At 31.6% G+C, this 22,058-nt stretch overlaps 1 protein-coding gene across 3 annotated transcripts in view; it reads right to left on the bottom strand.

The window, feature by feature from the left end:
* Positions 1–5,725: 5,725 nt before the first annotated feature.
* LOC145296127 (uncharacterized) overlaps positions 5,726–22,058 on the bottom strand; it is a 169,016-nt gene continuing 152,683 nt past the window's right edge. For all 3 annotated transcript variants that reach the window (XM_080142279.1, XM_080142280.1, XM_080142281.1), the window contains 6 exons: positions 20,794–21,060; positions 18,607–18,753; positions 17,296–17,367; positions 14,817–14,934; positions 12,461–12,554; positions 5,726–6,422 (listed from right to left, as the gene is read on the bottom strand). In XM_080142279.1, coding sequence (XP_079998405.1) covers positions 6,362–6,422; positions 12,461–12,554; positions 14,817–14,934; positions 17,296–17,367; positions 18,607–18,753; positions 20,794–21,060 — 759 coding nt within the window. In that variant the 3' untranslated portion in view covers positions 5,726–6,361. The remainder of the gene's footprint in view (positions 6,423–12,460; positions 12,555–14,816; positions 14,935–17,295; positions 17,368–18,606; positions 18,754–20,793; positions 21,061–22,058) is intronic.

The raw sequence follows: 22,058 nt of genomic DNA, 5'->3' as shown, positions 1-22,058 counted from the left end.
TAAAAACATTTTTTTTTAAAATTAACTTATTTTTAAACAATTTTTATTCAATTGAGGGTCAAGGAGTTTGCGTAAGGGTGACACTTTTACGTGTTGACTTCCAGAGGTTTCATCGACTGATCTCTGTGCTCCTCGTGATATTCAAAATATAGCCTCTTTATTTTAAATGAGCATCCATGTATGGTGTGGAGTCACATCCTTGCTAATATACATGGATACAGAAAGAACATGGCTGATCTAGAGCAGTAAACCTTGCACACAAATCTGTTATTCCACAGATAGTGCCAATTACACTCATTGACAAACTGATGACCTAGTTTGGTGAACCACATTGCTTTCCAGATGATCATACCCATATTTGACAATGGTAACGCATAACTGTTCCAGAAAGTGGAGTATCATGCATTATATGAAATTCAGATGATGATAGAGTCTTGACAACAACATGGCTGCCACAGTTGATTATATATTTTACAATGGGAATATATACCGATAATTGGATGGAAACGATAACATGGCATGCAGAGAGGTAGTATATTTCCACAGTTGGAACTCCAAGACTTCTGTCAATTGTTTTTCAGGTATATCAGCACTATATGACACGTAAAGTATAACCTCTCGATATTGAATGCCCCTTTTGCGCATGGTGAGCATCCACATCATACCATGTTTATAGACACAACATGGCTGATCTAGAGGAGTAAACCTTGACCACAAATCCTGCTATTCAACAGGTAGCAGCAGTTCTAGTTGCACTCATTGACAAATAGATGATCTCATTTTGAGAACAGCGTCGATTCGCAAAAGATCGTACATATGCTGACAATGGGAAGGCATAACTACCTCAGTCGAATATCATGGACCATTATATATATATATATAAAAACTTCAAAATGGCATAATGGAAATATATTAAAGGTGTTTGCAGCTTCTCTCCCAATTTTCAGATTTTAATCATGTCAAAACGCACTTTATTTCTTTTCGACGCATTGATTGTTGCTATTTCTCCTGATGAGTTAAGAGCATGATAGATTCACTGATTGATATAATAATTAAGTGATTGATTTTGCGCCACGAAACAGATACTGCCAAGAATTGTAAAAAGTCAACTGAATTAAAGGAATAAATTATAAGATTATCAACATCATGAATTTTGGAATATAATTTTTTGTCATTTATTCTCTATATTGCTCTGTAATTACATTGAGCTTCATAAATAAGGATTGGTATATATTATAAGAAAATATATTTCTACAGAAATATATATATACATGCAGGTTTTGCATGGCACATATATACAATCAGTTATTAAATGAAAGATAACAAAGTTTAATAATAACATCATGGCACATAACTTTGCGAAGATCACATTGTCAATTGATGGATGACTGAAGTCTTTAATTTATGTCCAAACAAAATCCTAATTCAATTAAGCTATTCAAATGTAGTAGGGTTGTTGCATCTCCATCCATCCTATTGGCCTTGCTCAACTCATTAGGTCCCAGTCAGATAGACAGTACACAAAATAATTTAAAATCTATAATAGTGCTGCTCACTGCATATTTACTCTAAAGAAAGGAAAAAATTCATCCACTTCTCTTCGAGAGTTGTTGGAACGCTCTTGAAAATTCTTGTTAAATTTGCTGAAATTTTATTTAATTCAATGAAGTATGAACTTTGTATAAACGAGTCTTGCAATTAAAAGCCAATAACTTATTGCTTAATGTGCAATGTAACTTTTTTGTTCAAACTGCTTTTCTTATTATAATGTGTAAGTTTTACCTTGAATGTAAATAACCATAGTTTCTAAAATATACTATTTATAGGAGAGTCAATATTTTGCTTTTTAAATAAAATATTTTTTTCCCTTTCAATATTTCTATGGCTAACTCATTTTTAGTCAGTGTGCACAGTTTCAACTTGATAGTAAAATCTTTAGATGTGATGCAACGAATTGGATGACTGTAATGATCAGACAATGCTGTAATTCAATTGAGCTACTCAAAAGTCTGCTTAACCCCCCCCTCCTCCGAAAAATGGGCCAGCATGAAACGGTTATTTCTTACATCTATTTCACTGTTAAATAAAAACAAACTAATAAACTCCAATGTATTTATAGGATTTAAATTTTAACGTTTCGTACAACATCCTAGTGATTTCATAACAAAACCGATTTTTTCTTTTTTTAAACGATTTGTATTCCTTCATTAAATTATATTTACAGCAAATTAATTAAGCAAAAAGAAAAAATTGGCTGGGAGTGCAGGAATGAACAAAATATACATGAAATTACAAACCAAATAAATATATATATATATATTGTAAGTTATGAACATATCACAATTAAACTGCACATAACTTATTAGCTCTACTCATATATCAAGAACCTTTGAAGTAAATACTAAAAATCGATAATATTATATCTCCTTATAGCATTTTACATGAAATAATTATTTTACGCAAATATGGTTCATTTCATATTTGCAGTTTCTTTCAATGCATTAACCTGCAAAATTTATTGTATATTTTGCAAACCTCCTTCCTCTGATGAGGATTGCATTTTTCGAAACTACGCGGAATAAGGTCTTCCAAGTTTATTTGTACTCCTTGTCAGATAATTAAAAATTTGTATACCTTCTTTATATGTTTATAATGTTTTATTTTGAAAATTTGAATTCATTTTCAATCATAAGATTTTTCTATTATATATATATATATATATATATATATATATGAGAGAGATCAAAACTATTAGAATCTCAGTAATTGTGTTCACATTTATGATACAGGGCATTTATTACTACAGCAAACAAAACGAAAAATTGGTCAAGAAACAAATATATAACAAATAAACATTACCAAAGGCAAGATAAATTACCTTCCTACCTACCTGTAAAAGCGTTCGACATGTTAACTTATTTTACTTCGAAACACAAGTAGTGCCGAGTACTTAAGTTAGAACGACAACAAAATGGCAGAGAGGGGGGGGTCATCTTTGGAGTTTAGATAATCTCTCAAAACTCGAAAATTAGACAAAATATTGATAGAAATCCACCCAATAAGGCATATTTCTCTCACATTTCAAAGTCACGTTGGCTTGATGATAAGCCATAATACTTAGATCCAGGGTTCAAATTGTCCGACTGGTTACATAATTTTATGTTGACGAGTGCAAAAAAAAGTTTTGGAATTTCATCTACATATATACAGTGCTCAATGCCACCTTAGGCAGAGCTGTATAGTGCTTGAATAAATGAAGTGGTTTTAATAGGTCATTACCAAAGTTTTCACTTTTAGTGATCGTCAGATCGTCTTAAACATAGACAAATGTGCGATCATATATATATATATATATATATATATATATATATATGGCATCGGAGTGTTCAAAAGAAATCGATAATGTGCTTGATCGCAAATGTGAGGTTTAAAAACTGTTACATATTTCACAGATATACAAAGGTTATATTGATGTGGATCGACCTTTGAACTCACTTCTTTGATTTATTTCATTTTGTGAGATGCTGATTTGATTTTCAACAACCTTTGTTGATGGTAAAAGATCAACCCATATCAATGAAACCTTGGCTTATCTCTGAAATATGTAACAGATAGTTCTTATAAAAATAATTTATATATATATATACATATATATATATATATATATATATATATAATGCTTGGTTTCAATTGGTAAAAAAAATACAACAGAGTGCTCAATTATTTAACAATAAGAGCAAAATATTAATTCATATTACAGAACTCGCACTTGTGTAATATATATATATATGGCAATGCAAGATATTTTCTGTGTATGTTTTGAATTTAATTATTTGGGAGGGGAGAGGGTAGACGGGTGCTTATAAACACTATTATAAGTGTTTTTTGAAATTTATGTTTATGTCGACTTTTCAGATCTCCATCTTCTCAAAATCCTTTTTTCCAACAGTTTATTGAGGAACATACATTTGTCTCTGATGAGTTGTTTAGTGATCTTCCGCTATTCAACGAAACATGTGTAAGAGATACTTCATAAAAAAAAAAGAATAAAAACTTCTGAGTGTTGATGAAATACATCTTCTGGTTTTGGAATGATAACTAACGAGATTGTGTGTGTATATATATATATATATATAGAGAGAAAATAAAAAAGGAACAAACCGTATTATGTGTTCACCAACGTTTCGTCTTTATTTCGAGACTTCCTCTGGGTGAATGAGATTAAGAAACCAAAAAATATACCAGTACAAAAAATATTTGAAAAAGTTTCACGTGCACAGTGTGACGCAGTTCTATTTAAGAGAAACGGAAAAATTGATGTTGGAAATTCAAAAAGGAAGGGGGGCTGGCGCTGTTAAAGAGAAAGGAAATTTTAGTGACGTCATATAGTCGTTAATTTAATTTTAAAACTATGAACGCAAGTTTATATTCTTATTGGGAAAAAGATATATCTGTTGAAATTTAAATATAAGTTTGTAACAGGAATGAAATTAGTGTTTTTTATGTAAAAAATTTCATTCCTGTTACAAACTTATATTTAAATTTCAACAGATATATCTTTTTCCCAATAAGAATATAAACTTGCGTTCATAGTTTTAAAATTAAATTAACGACTATATGACGTCACTAAAATTTCCTTTCTCTTTAACAGCGCCAGCCCCCCTTCCTTTTTGAATTTCCAACATCAATTTTTCCATTTCTCTTAAATAGAACTGCGTCACACTGTGCACGTGAAACTTTTTCAAATATTTTTTGTACTGGTATATTTTTTGGTTTCTTAATCTCATTCACCCAGAGGAAGTCTCGAAATAAAGACGAAACGTTGGTGAACACATAATACGGTTTGTTCCTTTTTTATTTTCTCTATTTTGTCGGAATACTATTTCCATTATTTTCATCATATATATATATATATATATATATATATATATATATATATATATATATATATATACAAAAATAAAGTATCCTTGTCTGTGTGTGGAATGACCTCTATCACATTCCTTTGTCAATTATTTTATCTATAGACTTGATATATAGGGGAATCGAACCTGTGGAACAAATTTGATTAGGTTTTTAGCTGGTAAAAATAGCTGCTAAGTGGTTAACATTGAAAAATCGGAACTTGGCAAGCATGAATTGATATAAAGTGTATACTCTACGCATGCGCAAATACACATTTATATGTTCAATTGCATTAATACTAAAGTTTTGGTGTTCATCTGTCCTTAGGTCATAGGGTAGCGAATATTGCTAGAGAGCCAAATGTTTTGGTTTCGATTTTAGCTGATGGCACCCAAGTCGTTTTTTTTTTAAACTTTTGAAATCACCATTATATATATATACATTTGGTACAATATAATAATTCAGGATTGTCTCTATAATGATAGATACGAAATTTGCATAAATTAAAATATCATATTTAAGCATATTTTATGACTGGGCAACATACACACACACATTCTCCTGGGCCCTCATTAAAGAGTCTGCCGAATGGTGTTCACCAAGAATCCTAACTTATGTTTTTGACATGTCAACACTTGAAACAAACTTAATAAAAAAAAAAAAAGGAAAAAGAAAAAATGAGTGTTTTTTTTTTTACTCAAAAGATGACGAAAACTGAATTTGAAATGACACAATATGTCATCCGGATGACAACCATTTTAAAAATCTTGCCTAAATGGAAAGAGGAGACGGTTTATTTGCATTTTGATGTATCAATACCTTTTTTTTTTTAAAAGTTATTTAATGCAAAACAATACCTTGTGCCGAAATGATTAATTGTATACAATTAAATGAACACAAATTAACTGGGGAAGAGGGACTAGGGTATCATACCTCCCCCAACATTATTAGTATGTATTTGAACGTAAAACTTTTGTGAAGATGTGAACTCAGCATTGTAGACTCCATAGTACACAATGTTATCCATTAGGCTGATAACACGTGCATTTCCATGAAGAGGAAAAGATTGGGAAAAGATTTATTCTTTTTTAGAATTGACATGTTAAAGAAAAAAAAAAAATCATTGCTGCTGTAATTTACAAAGTGTTTGAAGGAAGAAAGCTAACGAAAAAAATGTTGTTAAAAAGATTTCTATGCATTTTTAAGAAAGACGAAAACAATGCCAAAATACTACCAAGAGATTCAGACAACACTGACACATATGCACACACGCAGAGAGAGATAGAGAAAGAGAGATAGATAAAGAGATAAAGAGAGAGAAAATCGGTTTCTTTTTCTTAATCAGTCCACACAGTGGAGTTTAAAGTCATCACTGCAACTGGTTACAGCAGCTGCTTTCGTATTCTTCACTTTCAAAATCTGGTCCACAAGAAAAGAAAGAAAAAAAATGGTTTGGTTATTTTTTCTTGTCCTTCTTTTGTTTTGAATTTATCTTTTTGGCAAAATCCTGTGCCCGTCTGGAAAAAAAACAAAATAAATAAATAAAAAAAGAAAAAATTAAATTTTATAAAAAAAAGATTGAAATACAAACTGAAAGGTTTGCAGAAGGATTGAAAAGTTGAGAGAAAATTTACAAATTCATGCAAGTTAACATTTTCAGTAAAACATTGTAGACCTTTTTGAAAAACCAAAAAAAAAAACCTAACATTTTAGATTATGGGGGGAATGACTTTTGCATATAAAGTTAATATAAAAATGACTACCTGAGCTAGCAAGAATAATGAGTTATACAAAATGGCTGTCCATTTGGACCATATTGGATAACTTTGCCGGAAGCTTTTTTATATTCCGCCAGAGGATATTGCAAATTCTTTACCTAATTTTTTACATATTTAAAGTATGTATTTCTCAATAGATCTTAATTTGAAAACATTTTTCACATAATATTTAAAAAAAAAAAATTAGTGCACACACAGATTTTTTTTCTCTCAATACAAAATGTGTATTTCTCAGTAGATTTTAATTCGTAAAGATTTCTCATATAGTAATATTTAACAAAAAACAAAAAATTTTAATGCCTACACAGAACTTATTTTTCTTGCAATAAACTCACTTGTGATTTAGTCAAAATTTGATTAAGTTTTCGAGACAAGATTTATTTGCTTGAAGTAGCTGAGTGGTCTTGTCTGCTTTAATCAAGTCATACAACCCAGCAAGTCACTGTAATGAACACTTGTTCGTAATCATGCTTAAGTTTTACGTGTATCTTTCAACATTGTCCCAGGCGACTATACCCGTCCGTATTTATGGCTTAACCAGCCAATCATATTCTTGTGAGATATATTCATTGCATCAGTTTTGTATAATTATACGAGAGATGTTCCAAAAGTAATGCCTCCATTATTTTTTTTCTGCCCAAATGGATCAGAGGGAATTGCAAATTGCATTGTTATGATGACTGAACTTATGCATTCATCACCTGAAATTTTAATTTATGATCTTCCATTTTTGATTTTACATGTTATTTTAAAAAGAGGAAACAAAATAATAGCAATGGCATGATTCCAATATGTTTCTCCTATTCCGATGCAATCACAGAGTCTCTTCGAAATTCCGGATTCTGATTCTTTAAAAACCTGTAAATATTAACCTATAGAATTTTTGTTTATTTAAAAAAAAAAAAATGCTTTTTTTTGCTTACTGTAAAAACCTCATAATATGTGCATATAATTTTGCAAATGTAAAAAATAAATTTGTTGGGACGGGGGGGGGGCATCTATAGATCTTGGTTCTACTGTAGTTTAAAATCAAAATACGAGGGGCATGCAATAAGTAATGCCCCTGACCCACTTCCAGTTATCTGATCTAGCTGAAATTTTGCATGTGCAATGATTTATATCTCTACGGGTTATGCGGCAAATTACAGCTCTGAACTAATTCTGGTGTTTTACAGGTGTTTGAACAGAGTCAGGAGTGAAATGGAGCCTGTTGAATGTCAAGCAGTGATCCGGTTTTGTATTTGAAAGGACGCACACCACAGGAGACTTTTGATGAAATGAAAGAAACTTATGGTGATAATGCCCCATCATATGACCTTGTAAAACGCTGGCATCGTGAATTCAAACATTGCCAGAAGTCTGTGGAAACAGCTCCCAGACCTGGTCGCCCCCCCCCCTTCTGCCATTGATGAGGCATCTGTCCGTCAAGTTGAGGCTGCCATTTTGGAAGATCAGTGCATTACTATTCGCCAAATAGCTCAAGATGTCAAGATTAGTACAGGGTATGTAGAAACTATCATTCATGACCATTTGCATAAGTTGTCTGCCAAATGGATTCCCAGGTTGCTAACACCATTCCAGAAGCGAGAAAGTGTTGAGTGCTCAAGGATGAATTTGGAGATGTGCCAAGAAGATGAGTCAAAGTTTTTCAAAAGACTGATTACACAGGATGAAACCTGGGTCCATCACTATGATCCAAAGACAAAAGCCCAGTCAATGCAGTGGAAGCACTTGGACTCACCACCTCCAAAGAAGGCAAGAGTGCAGCCCTCCGCTGGCAAAGTCATGCTCACAGTCTACTGGGACCAGGATGGAGTAGTGATAACAGATGTCCTGGCAAAGGGTACCGCAATTACAGGAGCCTATTATGCTTCATTTTTGAGGAAATTAAGGGAAGCTATCAAAATCAAGAGTCGGGGCAAGATCAGCAAAGGTACCCTCCTCCTGCAGGACAACGCTCCGGTCCACAACTCGCATGTTGTCAGATCAGAAGCACAGGCGTGTGGTTATGAAATCCTCCCCCATCCTCCCTACTCTCCTGACCTTACACCCTCTGACTTTCACCTCTTCCCAGCCATGAAGTTGTTTTTGAAAGGAAAGCATTTCCCAGATGATGCAGCCTTGATTTCTGAAGTCACGTCGTGGTTGGAGGACCAACCTGGGGTGTTCTACAGAAACGGTCTCCAGAGCTGCATCAAACGATGGGAGAAATGCATAACTCTGGGTGGTTCCTATGTAGAGAAAGACTAATAACTGTGCCAAGTTTCGTTGCTCTACTGCTATGGGAAGTGGGTCAGGGGCATTACTTATTGCACACCCCTCATAATATTTATCATTTGATAACAGTAAATTAAATTTTAAAAGAAAAAAACCAACAGAAGATAACAATATAACATTACATGGCATCAAACTTTATTTTAGTATTTCATAAAATAAAACTTTAGTATTTCATAAAATAAAACTTTAGTAATTCATAAAAATAAAACTTTAGTAATTCATAAAAATAAAACTTTACTTCAATAATTAATAAAAATAAAACTTTACTTCAATAATTAATAAAAATAAAACTTTACTTCAATAATTAATAAAACTAAAACTTTAGTATTTCATAAAAATAAAACTTTAGTATTTCATAAAAATAAAACTTTAGTATTTCATAAAATAAAACTTTACTTCAATGATTAATAAAAATAAAACTTTAGTATTTCATGACATAAAACTTTAGTAATTCATAAAAATAAAACTTTACTTCAATAATTAATAAAAATAAAACTTTAGTATTTCATAAAATAAAATTTTAGTAATTCATAAAAATAAAACTTTAGTAATTCATAAAAATAAAACTTTACTTTAGTAATTCATAAAAATAAAACTTTAGTATTTCATGACATAAAACTTTAGTAATTCATAAAAATAAAACTTTACTTCAATAATTAATAAAAATAAAACTTTAGTATTTCATAAAATAAAATTTTAGTAATTCATAAAAATAAAACTTTAGTAATTCATAAAAATAAAACTTTACTTTAGTAATTCATAAAAATAAAACTTTAGTATTTCATGACATAAAACTTTAGTAATTCATAAAAATAAAACTTTAGTAATTCATAAAAATGAAACTTTACTTTAGTAATTCATGAAAATAAAACTGGAAAGAAAGAAATATACAAGTGCAAATAGAATTTATTACCCTTACTTTCTAAACAATTTCTGCTAATTGTTTTTTATAACTATTAATTTTGTCTTACATGAAATTAACAAAACCCTGCTTTCTCGACACCAGCTTAAAAGTCTCTCACCACTATGGGGCCACTTTGCTTCTCTTGACCTCGTGCTGTCCTTTTTTTTTTATCTTTTTCTTGTGACGCAAGCCCACGCACACTTCCTAATTTGCATATGTGCTTTTTTGCGGCTACTGCTGCTAATATCTTTGCAAGCCAGCTATCCTACAGCTGCTACTGATATTTTTCTATGTGCTCATACGTGCTCTGATACAATAAAAGAATCTTTTTTGGCATCAAAAAATAGACACAAATTTTTTCTGATTCTCATACCCTAAATTGTTCTGATTTTTCCAATTCCTGATTAACCTTCATCCACCCGACCATAGAATTTAGTTTTCGATTTAATTTTTTTTTAAATATAAGTTTATCATAAATTGTAGACAACATAAACAATTTTTGTAATTTATGCATGGACTACTGAAATCAAGTTACTTTACTACACATCTATATATCTATAAAAGTGAAATTGACTGCGTGGGTGTGTGTGTGTGTGTACATTTCCCTACCAAACTACTCTGTCAATTTTCTACAGACTCGAGATTTGACATAAGAGGTATTGAGATTTGGGAAAATCTTTTTAATTGGTTTTCGGACAGAAATTTAGCTATCAAGGAGTCAAAGTTCAACGATTTGACCTTTGAGAACTCTATCAAACTCCTCTGGCAATTTTGGGTCTAAACTCTTGAAATTTTAGATGTAGGTTACCTAGACATGGATCAAACTTTTTAATTTGATTTGAGCCCAAAACAAATTTTAAGGGGTCAAAATTGGGTCAAAGTTAATAAACATTGACCTCTGCAGTCTTTACCAAATTACTCAGCCAATCTTTGGTCTAAACATTTGAAAGTTTATATAAAGTGTATTCAGACATAGGGCAAGCTTTTTAATTGGTTTTTGGCTGGAAATTTGGCTGCCAAGGGGTCAAAGTTAAAAAAATTTGACCTTTGCAGTCTCTAGCAAACTATTCAGCCAATTTTGGGTCTAAACATTTGAAATTTTACGTAAAGGGTATTCAGGCATGCAACAAGCTTTTTAATCAGTTTTGTAGTGAAAATTTGACTGCCAAGAGGTAAAAATTGAAAGAGTTGACCATTGCAGACTCTACCAAACTCCTCCGCCAAGTTTGGGTTTGAACACTTGAAATTTTAGATGTAATTTACCTGGACATAAGTCAAACTTTTTGATCTATATATATACACATATGCACATAAAGTTATGAACAGTACATAGGGTCTGATCAAAGCCAGACTGAACTGCTAGTATGTGATAAAAATCTAATTTGAAAAAAAAAAAAAAAAAAGAATTCTAAACTACTTTAAAAAGTATGTTTCTATTAAAGTTAATTGTTTGAACAGAACAGTGAAATTTGTTTCTCTTGATGTGCAAATAATGTAAATAAATGAACTTTCACCATTTCGAATAAAAACATTTTGGCGCATGTTAAGATAGAGTCTGCTGATGGATTTTTGAAATATGTTCTTGCGAGCAAAAATATGAATTGTTATGTCAAAAATAGTAATATATCCAAATGTTATGAACATTCGATGCGAATGCTATTTATAGTTGAAAGTAATTTTTACAAAAAATAGGGAAAATTACATTTTTTCATGGATGTTTTAATACAGACAGTAAGATTTCAAACACAAGGGACATAACTCAGACACTGAAATGTTGGCCGCCATCTTTGAATAGCGACCAACATTTTAGCATAAAGTGATTTTGTTTTTACTAAAAACACAACAGTAGTTTTTCTACTTGATAAAATTTCAGAATATGTAGATATATTACTATTTCCGCCATGACAATTTACTAAGCAATATTGTTTTTGGTTACAAGGAAATATATAAAAAATCAATCTGTTAACTATCTTAAACACCAACATTTTTTTTTTTTTTTTTTTACAAAAAATCCAATTAATTGATTTGTATATTTATTATGCAAGGGAAATATGGCCGATATGGGATTTGTTAGAAACTTTTTTTTTTATAAAACTTTAAAGAGATAATTTTAAACTGTTTCAATGCTGAAAAAATAAATTATTTTTCTTTTTATTACGAATTAGATTCAAGCCATTTTTTTTTTTTTTTCAAATATTTAGAATTTTTTAAGAAAATAAATGTGGATGTGAATTGCATCTTCTGGAGTTTAAGGTTAAAATTTATTATTAATAATAATAATAATAATAATGATGATGATGATAAAAGTTTTGTAAAAGAAAGGGAAGGTAATGAAACGGAACAGGAAAGAAAGAGAAAAAGAAAAGAAAAAGGAAAGGAAAAAGGAAAAAAAAAAAAAGAAAAAAGAAATAAAAAAAAAGAAAAAAGTAAAACCAAAATGGGAAAAGGAAAACAAAAAGGAAGAAAAGAAAAAAGGAAACAAAAAGGAAAAAGAAAACTAAGGAAAAAACGGAAAGAAAAAAACCAAGAAGGAACCCCCCCCCCAAAAAAAAAACAAAGAAAAAGGGAAAATAAATAAATGAATGTGTTTGTTTACCTAGTGAGATCTTCAATATCAACCAACATAGAATCTTGTTCCATGTGAAGGTCGTCTCGGTCCAATAACATCTGAACCAAATCTTCATTAAGGCCTGTCAAGAGAAAGACACACACACACGTGACAATAATTAGACATTTAAAAAAAAAATGACATTAATCTAAGGCATTGGAGAAAAGGGGTAAAATAAATTTTTATATTTTAGAAAGAATTATGTATTTTTATTCAAGATGCCATAGTTGGGATTTTGGTTCTTGTCTAGAATTCTCCCTATATTACAGAACACGAGAAAAATTTGCATGATGTAAATACCCATGACAAAACGAAATCGTCATATTCCGAAAATTATGTAAATTGATCAATTAGTTTTATTTATTTTATTGTTTTTTACTACAAACAAGGCACAGTGCCCCTTGGACATAAGGGGCTACTATTTGGACCAAATCTACAGGGATATCATGTAGGGAGTTGAGCAGCGAAATGCCTATTCCCACTACATTTGAACCTCTGCATATCAGTAGAGTCCGGAAAGCAGAGATCTGAGAGGGATTTCCAAAGTCTAGCAGCTTAGAGGAAGAAACTATTACAGTAGAAGGCTTTTTGGGATCTAGGGATCTCTACGGTGTAGAGGTGGGTTTTTGGTTTGTCATGTTAGTCAGAGGTATTCAAGTCGAGGCGGTACAAGTATCTAAATTTTGTTGGAGCATATTCCATTGAAATATCTGCTTGATAATGTGAGACCTATTAGTTTTGAGAATCTTTTTTGAACTCTGTCCAAGAGTAAGAGACCAGTGATACAAGTTGCCTTTAATAAGTTTCCAGACTTTTTTTATGGTCTAATGTTCTTATCTGGTTTTCCATGATCGGGTCCATACCAAATGATATTATATTATTTTTTTTTTTTAATTATATTTTTTTGAGAATCCTTTGAGATGAGGCTTCATAATTTGCATATTCATTTTTTTTGCAGACTGTTATCCTCATCTTCATTGTTGTTGTTTCACCACGTTTTGGCCAACTATTCCTCTGACCTTCTTTAATCCTACCCGAAGCAGGCCGGAGGATTAGTTGGCCAAAACTTGGTGAGACAACAACTATGGAAGGCAGTAATTATTGGGGATACAATTACAAGACTCAGGATTCCTATGCTGTCGCAGTTAACCGCCCGAAGAAGGCCAAAGGATGAGTTGGTTGAAACATGGTGAAACAACAACTATGAAGATGAGAATAACAGTCTTCAAAAAAAAAAAAAAAAAAAAAAAGAAAAAAAAAAAAATGAATACACAAATTATGAAGCCTCATCTCAAATGATCCCCCCCCCCCCAAAAAAAAATAATATATAGCATCTGATTTTTTCGTTACTGTGCTAAATAGATTGCAAGGTTAACAGGATAGAAGAAAAGAAAAAAAATTATTTATTTTATGAGAGCCAAATACGTCCTAAGATGAAGTATTGATGACACATCGGGGTGGGGGTGCTACTTAGAGCACCATTTGCTGTCTTGATAGAGATAGAAAATTAATTATTAATGAAAACAGTCTCCAAAGATAATTAACGAAAATTGAAATTGGCCTAAGATTTCAGAAAATAATTACCTCCCTTGTTAAGAGTTGAACTCTCCATTTTCTTTTTTTTTTTTTTAGCAAAACTCAATTTTCACTAATTGTCTTCGAAAACTATTTTCATTAATAACTAGCGAGGGGTACTCGGCATTGCCCGAGTGTTTGTAGGTGTGTGTGTGTTTTTGGGTAAATGAAAACAAAAATCGTTGGTTGTTTAAAAAAAAATAAAATAAAAAAAAATAGAAGCTTTGACGCGCAGTTGGAAAATAATAAAGTGTGAAAAAAAAAAAAAATGTGCGACTTGGCAGGTGCCCGTTTTTGATTAGTTAATGACGTCAACTTTGAGTGCGGGACAGTGTTTTATTCACCGCGAGTTTGTTCGCTTTCTTTTTTTATACGAAAAAGCTTAATGCACATGTGGCGATAAAAAAATCTTGAATATTTATCTTTTAAAAGTCGGGCAAATTAAATAGACAGGCGACCCTTAAAGTTTTAAGAAGAAGGGAGTCGACCAATCACTTCTCGGAAAAAAGTCTTTCATGGACATACACAAAAAGCGAACATACACACATTTACGCTTTTATATTTACAGATTAATCTTCGACGTTATTGTTTTTCATAATTTTTGGATATGTTAATTACTGTGACATGACAATTAAGTAGATACCATTGGTTTCACTTGAAATTCAATGTTTCAAATTTGGTTACAATACCAAAGAAGCACCAAAATTTGATTTTCTTATTACATATACAAAAAGAGGGGGGGGGTGATAGATTAAAAAGATATTCTTACTTTTAATCTGTGAAAGAAGGTCATTAACAATGACTTGTAATTGAGCCACATTCATGTCTAACAGGATTTTTCGATGAAGTCTTTTCTGGCGGCCATCACCAAAACCAGGAATTCCAACCTGGAATAAAAAAATATATATATTCAAAAAAATTTAAAAAACAGGACAGAAAATAAAGTTAAAGTATAAAGTCACATCAGAAAGAAATAGCATGAAAAATATCCAAGACCAGAAAAAAAAAAAAAAAAAAAAATTTGGAATGTCGCTTCTTGAAGCATTACCAAACTTTCTATCTGCCTCTGTATTAACACACAGATTTAAAACCTTAAGAAAAGGTGACTATTTTATAAAAATGTTACTTTAAAAAAAAAAAAACCTAAAGATGTCATTAGACTTCCAAAGAGAAAGTTATAATCTCCGAAAAATTTAAAGTTAATTTTTTTTTAAGTTTAAAGTTAAAGAAATACATTAAAAAAGTTTTTAAAAAATTTAAAATAAAAAGTTAAAAAGTAGTTAAAAATTTTTTTTTTTTAAAGTTATAAAAAAAGTTTAAAAAAATAGTTTTAAAGAACAGTAAAAATTTTTTTAAAAAGTTAAAAAAAGTAAAAAGTCGACTATTTTATGAAAATGTTATTTAAAAAAATGCTAAAAATGTTAAACTTCCAAAAAGGAAGTTAGAATCACCGAAAAATTTTTTTAAAAAGCTTTAAAGAAAATTTGTTAAAGTAAAAAAAAAAAAAACAGTAACAAAGTTTTAAAAATTTAATAAAAAGTGAAAAAAAAAAAAAAATGTGTTGCTTTTGATTTTTTATGATCCACATCTCCCAAATCACACCCTAAGATCATCTGTAGACATTTATGCTGATGACACTACCATCTATGGCAACACTTCAAAGACTGTAAATGACCACGTTCTGTTTCTCTCTCCTCTGATCTTGAGCATATGATGCAATGGGGAAAGAGGTGGCTGATTAATTTTAATGTATCTAAAACCAAGCTTCTGTCTTTACATTATCAATGCTCTGATCCCCGTCTTAATAAGAGCCAAGTATGTCCATGGATGGAGTACTGTTGCCCCATCTGGGCAGGAGCTGCAAGAAATCTTTATCCTGCCTTGACAGAGTTCAAAATAGACTTCATGGCCTAGTGAGAGATGCCCTTTTCTTTTCCCTGCAACACAGAAGAGACATCGTGAGCCTGTCTCTGCTTTATTGCTATTTTCATGGCAAGTGCTCGTCTGAGTTCCAATCTATTGTCCCCTCTTACTTGACTTTCACAAAAACACTAAAATAGCTGAAACCATTATTAATAATTTCCCCCACTCTTTATCTGCGTCTAAACCTAAACGAAGATTCCATGAACAAAGCTTCTTTCTTAGAACTGCAGGCCTGTGGAACTCTGTTCTGTTTTCCGATTGATTCAAGTCCAATGTAAACAAATTCTTGATGAACCGTCCCCTAAAGTCATCCAATTTACCAAATTTCCACTACTAATGATCACTACGATATTTTCCCATTGACTACCGTACACTCATTACCCTTTATCCTCGAGTGGCCTTCAGGCCTTGATAAGTGGCGACTCCTTTGTAAAAAAAAAAAAAAAACCACAATGGGAGAGGTGAGGGGTGATCTATACTTTATAGTTTTATTTGTTGATTAAAATCAATATTTAACATTCTACCATTAGTATGAGCAATGGAAAATTTAATAAAAAAAAAAAAAATGCAAAAAAAAATACTTTTGCATAAAAAATTAGCACATTTTTTTTCTGATTCCAATACCCTAAAAGATTCAGATTCTTTTTTCAATTTTGCTTTATCATCCCAACACTTGTTTTTGAGAAAGAAAGCTAGACAGCACATGCTACAAAGTGTTAAATATATCTTGGCAAGATCATCCCATGAAGTAGCAACTTTATGGCAGCCTACCTGCCATATCTACTACCATCAGGGAGCCATGTCTACGATTTGCCGGTCATTGCCAGACAAGAGCTGGTGAGAAATATATTGCTGTGGACTTCACGGAATGGGTGCACGAGCATAGATGACCTAGATCAATGTACATTCAGCAAATTGCATATGTCGCCAACTGTGATCCTGAACATCTGAGACACCGATGGAAGATAGGGAAGTCTGGAGAGAGGTAGTCACATTGGTCCAGACAAGGCGCCCGACCAGATAGATAAAGATCCAAACATTAGTCATTACATTCTGCAGAACATTGCAGACGTTTCTTAACAGCTTGACAGTGCAATGCTTCAACAAGTAAAGGATCATAAAAGTCTAAGTGTACAGGTTTTGGTGATATACATATGTCAATATAATTTGCTAATCCATACAGATAATGGCACAAAATAATTGATCTTGGGTCAGAATTTTGTTCTCAAGCATGTGACGAAGCTCTGTTTGGAGTATGCACATGGATGGCTTATCAATAAAAATTTTTTTTGTTTTATTTATTTTTGTCTAAAATAGTATCTTACCATTTCAGCAATTGGTGATTTTTTCTTCATTTGTTTTTCGACTTCTAGTTGCATATGAGCCATGGTGCTAGCCTGAAAGAGAAAAAAAAACAAAAAACTTGTAGATAAAAGAAATACATCAGAAGTTATAAGAATTGTGCCGAATTAGCATGCAATTATATTACAAACTTTGATAAAAAAAAAAAAAAAATGACACAAATCAGTTAAAATACTAAAAAAAAATGAACATTTTATTCAGAGAAATGTTGAAAAAAAAAAAATTTATAAATCAAAGATTAGTTAAATAATTAACACCAGAAAAAAAAAGTGGAATGTGCTCTGATGAACTCATAGCACTTGTGCCCCCTCAATGCCCATCTCTTCTTGATATCCATTGTTGTAACTACATATTACTTTTACTCTGTGTTGTAGGGAATGGACGAGATTCCTTTCTTTACATTATATGGATGGTGGAAGTTGATGTTTACACACTGTCCAGTGAAAGTTGGCTTTCAGTATACAGATGACATAAACCCCTGACCAGTGCGGGTTATCAGCACATCTGGGAATTATAATTTTCTATGTTCGTTTTCGATTGTGCATAAGTAAATGGATAAAGTTCACATGGTCTAGTAATGTTTGAATTAAAAGCAATGTTATCTATTTAATTGTCATGGTGCAATCAGTTTTCTAAGCTGCATACATAAAACGTGATTTTACGGTTCATTGAAATGCCAGCTTTTTTAGGGGGGGGGGTGTAACAAGACAGACTGCAGTTATTTCCCCTGCCTATTCTGTTTATTATTTAGGTATAACTGGCAATTTTTTCTTCAAAAACTTTTTTTCATTAATAATTTTCTACTTTATCATTTTTTGTTATTTTTGGATATTTTACTAATTTCGACATGACAATTAAGTAGATATAGTATTGTTTTTAATTAAAATTGAATTATAGCGATTTCCCTTTTTATTTCGAAGAAGCACCAAATCGTCAGGAGTTATCTCCTTTACGCCAGGTGCAAATTATCTCCCTTGACTCAATATGTATGAAAGCACAAAAAATCCACTCCATGCCATCTGTGAGATTCAGAATGAGGTTTTTCATCTTTCTGGTCAATTTTGATCAAGAATTTAAGATCGATTTGATCAGTTTAGTTATTTAAAAACATGGATTTTTTTTTCTAGCACAGAAGTTAATGCTTAAATGAAATGTAACAAAAAAGTTTTGACTAATTTCTGACAAATGATATTTTACAATGGCTTCAGAAAAAAACTTTCATTTTATTTCCAACCTCAGTTTCTTTGGAGAAAGAAAATCTTGTTTTGACCTACTTGAGCAAGGGCCAATTTGGCTTCCTCCTGAAGTCGTGCCTGTTTACGGAAGAAATCCTCCTCTTCATTTTCACCGTCTCCTTTCTTTCGAGGAGGTTTGTTTGGGGGATGATGCAAGGAATGATCACTAAGATATTTTGGTTTCAGCTAAAAAGTAAAAACAGATATTTATATATTTGTATAATAACAATAATAATGATGACAATAATAGCAATAATGATAATAATGATAATAGCAATAACACTAAGAACAATAGCAAAAAAAAAAAAAAAGAATGGGAGAGATTGGAATCAGAGGAATGGCTGATAAGATACAACGTATAATAATAATGAAAACTGCTGAAACATTAAGGAAAACCCTTGAATGCTGAGACTAAACTGTTACAGATAAAAAACACAAAAGAACATCATATGGAATCATGAAAACTGAAACTGTAAGTTAACCCTAACCCTGTGCCCCTGCCTTCCGCCATTCTCATTTTTGTGTGTATATCACCATAAATTGGCACCACAACAAATAAGTGAGGATCAAGGAGGATGGAAAGACTGAGGAGAGAAAGCACTAGCCAGACCTCTGCTGGATGAGTGCAAAGAAGACTGGGACCTTGAGGAGGCTTATTGCCACCCAAATTCTAGTGAAGACCAATGGACGCTGCCAATGAAAAATCAATGGTAAGTGGCTGTTGCAATAGCACAAATTCATCTGCAAAGGTTATCAAAAGAGGTGGAGAGTACTGGAAGTCTGGTGAGACTTATTGTCACTCAAACTCCAGAGAATACCACAAGTTATTCTCAAAGAGAAATCTTTGATGAAGGCCTGTGTGACTACTCCTAGTGAGTAGATAATAATGATAATAATAACGATAATAATAATAACGATAATAATAATGACAATAATAATAATAATAATAACAACAATAATAACGATAATAATAACAATAATGATAATAATAATAATAATAATAACGGTAATAATAATAATAATAACGATAATAATAATAATAATAACGATAATAATAATAACGATAATAATAATAATAATGATAATAATAATAATAATAATAACAATGATATTAATAATAATAATAATAACGATAATAATAATAATGATAATAATAATAATAATAATAATAATAATAATGACAATAATAATAATGATGATGATGATGATGATGATCAGTTTAATGCTTGTTTTACATGCTAGCATGTATTGGACAGCTTTTAGAAATTGACTTCTGAAGTAACCCATTTCTGGCCTAGTCTTTATTTATCCCTCTCTTTATGAATGGAGGTGTTAACATAACTATTAATGTCTTGCAGAGGATTATGCCAAAATACGAATACATGCGTTCGTGCGTGCGTGCATCAGATGAAGGACAAAAAAAGTAGTGGAAGGAATGAGGATAGTTGCAATTGACTTGACGTAGACATTTATTTACAAGAAGTCAACGCACAGAATGATACAAATTATATCAGTCATCGTCAAATATCATTTCAGTTTGTGTGTCACAACTATCATGAACAGAAGTATATATATTTCTATCTTCATTTACCCGGGTTCAAAGTCATCCTTTTGCTGGCGCCCACCAGCGTCAGTCTCATTGTGTCTGTTCCCACATAATAGAGTTTTTAGTAGGCGGGGGAGGTAACTGCTTGAAACATAAAAGGAGTTAGTTCCCTTTAATCGTCAATAGTATAATTATAACACTCATTCTTTCAAGTTCATTTTTATCCCTTCCATCCATGTTTTTTTTTTTTCTTGGCCTTCTCCTGCCAATTGAACATGTCAACTCTGTTCTATACCTACTAACCAAGGAATTCTCATCCATTCTCTCAACGTAACCATACGGACAAAGTTTTTTGTCCTGTACACGTCTCCCAATATTATCCAGATTTAACCTTCCTCTGAGGTCATCAGCTCTAAGCTTATCCTTTAACTACGTAAAGAAATCATATAAACAAGGTTTTGTTCAAGAAAGATCAAAAGGACGATCAAAGAGGTGGAATGACCAGAGAAGTGTAGAATCTAGCATGGATCTCCTAACTACTGAAAAACTGACACAAGACTGATAAATGGCAGAATTTTGTTTCCAAGCATGTGGTAAAGCTTTCTGGAGTATGCACATAAGTCAAGAAAAGAAAAAAAAAAGGCAAAAGATTGAAAAATGGTAAAAAGTTGTTTTCTAACCACTGATAGATGAGATAACAGATTCGTCTTTGGTGGAGGTGGAAGAGGAGGTGTAGGCCTTGACGCAGACTCATGGTCCGACCCGCTACTGTCGCTGCTCTGAGGAATGGCTGCTGCATCATTCATGAAGCACAACTGCAGGTTCAAATCACCCTGATGTCGTGGCTGCATACTTGACTTTTTAAAAAGCCGTTCAGATGTGTAACACTCCTCGTCTCCTCCCATCGCCAATTTTCGGCGGATTTCTTCGCGGTCGTTAAAATGTGACTGAAACAAACAAAAAAAATTACAATTACAAAAAAAAAAAAAAAAAAAACGAAAAAGAAAAAATGTTACAAGAAAGTGACAAAAAAAGAAAGTGTCAAAAAAAAAGAAGAAAAAGTGACAAAAAAAGAAAGTGTCAAAAAAAAGAAGAAAAAGTGACAAAAAAAGAAAGTGTCAAAAAAAAGAAGAAAAAGTGACAAAAAAAGAAAAAGAAAGCATTCCATGAATAAACAGTCATTGCAACTCAAACAATTATAATAATTCTAACAATTCACATAACTTAGAAATAATCCTTACATTCTGTGATAACCATATATTTATCATTAGTGTTAGGATGATTAATCAGAATCAGAAATATCGGAATTTTGGGGGGTATCAGAATTGGAATTAAAAAAATTTGTGCCTATTTTCTGATGCCAAAACAGAGATCTTTTATCTTTTTTATTTGATTTTGTTTACAGCAAAATCTTCCACTGCTGATATTAAAATGAAAATAATGAAAATCTATTGGTTTATAATCCCCCCCCCAATCGTATTTTTTACATTTGAGAAAATACCTGCATATTTAACATATGCATTTATGGTAATCGGAAATAAATGACAATTCTATTGTTAAATATTTAGAGATTTATAAAGAATCAGAATCAGTAATTGTATCGGAATCGAAAAAAATATTGGAATCATCCCATCACTAATATCTATATAAATAAAACAGTAGATTTATGTACGTGTGTAAAAATATTTAACCAATAAACTCTTTAACTCCTCGTCACATAACACTGAAATTAATAGGAAATAGTAATCATAGACCAAGGATGGTTTATTATGAGTAAAATCTTTGTTTGGATGGATGAATAACGGCAAATTAAAATGCAAAAATGTTCATTTCAACTTGCTAACATATTTTCTATTACTTTTGCGTATGCGCAAATTCATTCATGGCTTGAAATGGTTTAATTTTAAAATCTTTCTTATCTATCTGTCGATAGCTCAAATGGTAG

This window comes from Euprymna scolopes, chromosome 16 (genome assembly GCF_053919585.1).
Source record: "Euprymna scolopes isolate OS-2025 chromosome 16, ASM5391958v1, whole genome shotgun sequence".
Lineage (NCBI taxonomy): Eukaryota > Metazoa > Mollusca > Cephalopoda > Sepiida > Sepiolidae > Euprymna > Euprymna scolopes.
Note: the sequence above shows the minus strand (reverse complement) of the source record. Positions and strands in the feature narration are given on the sequence as shown.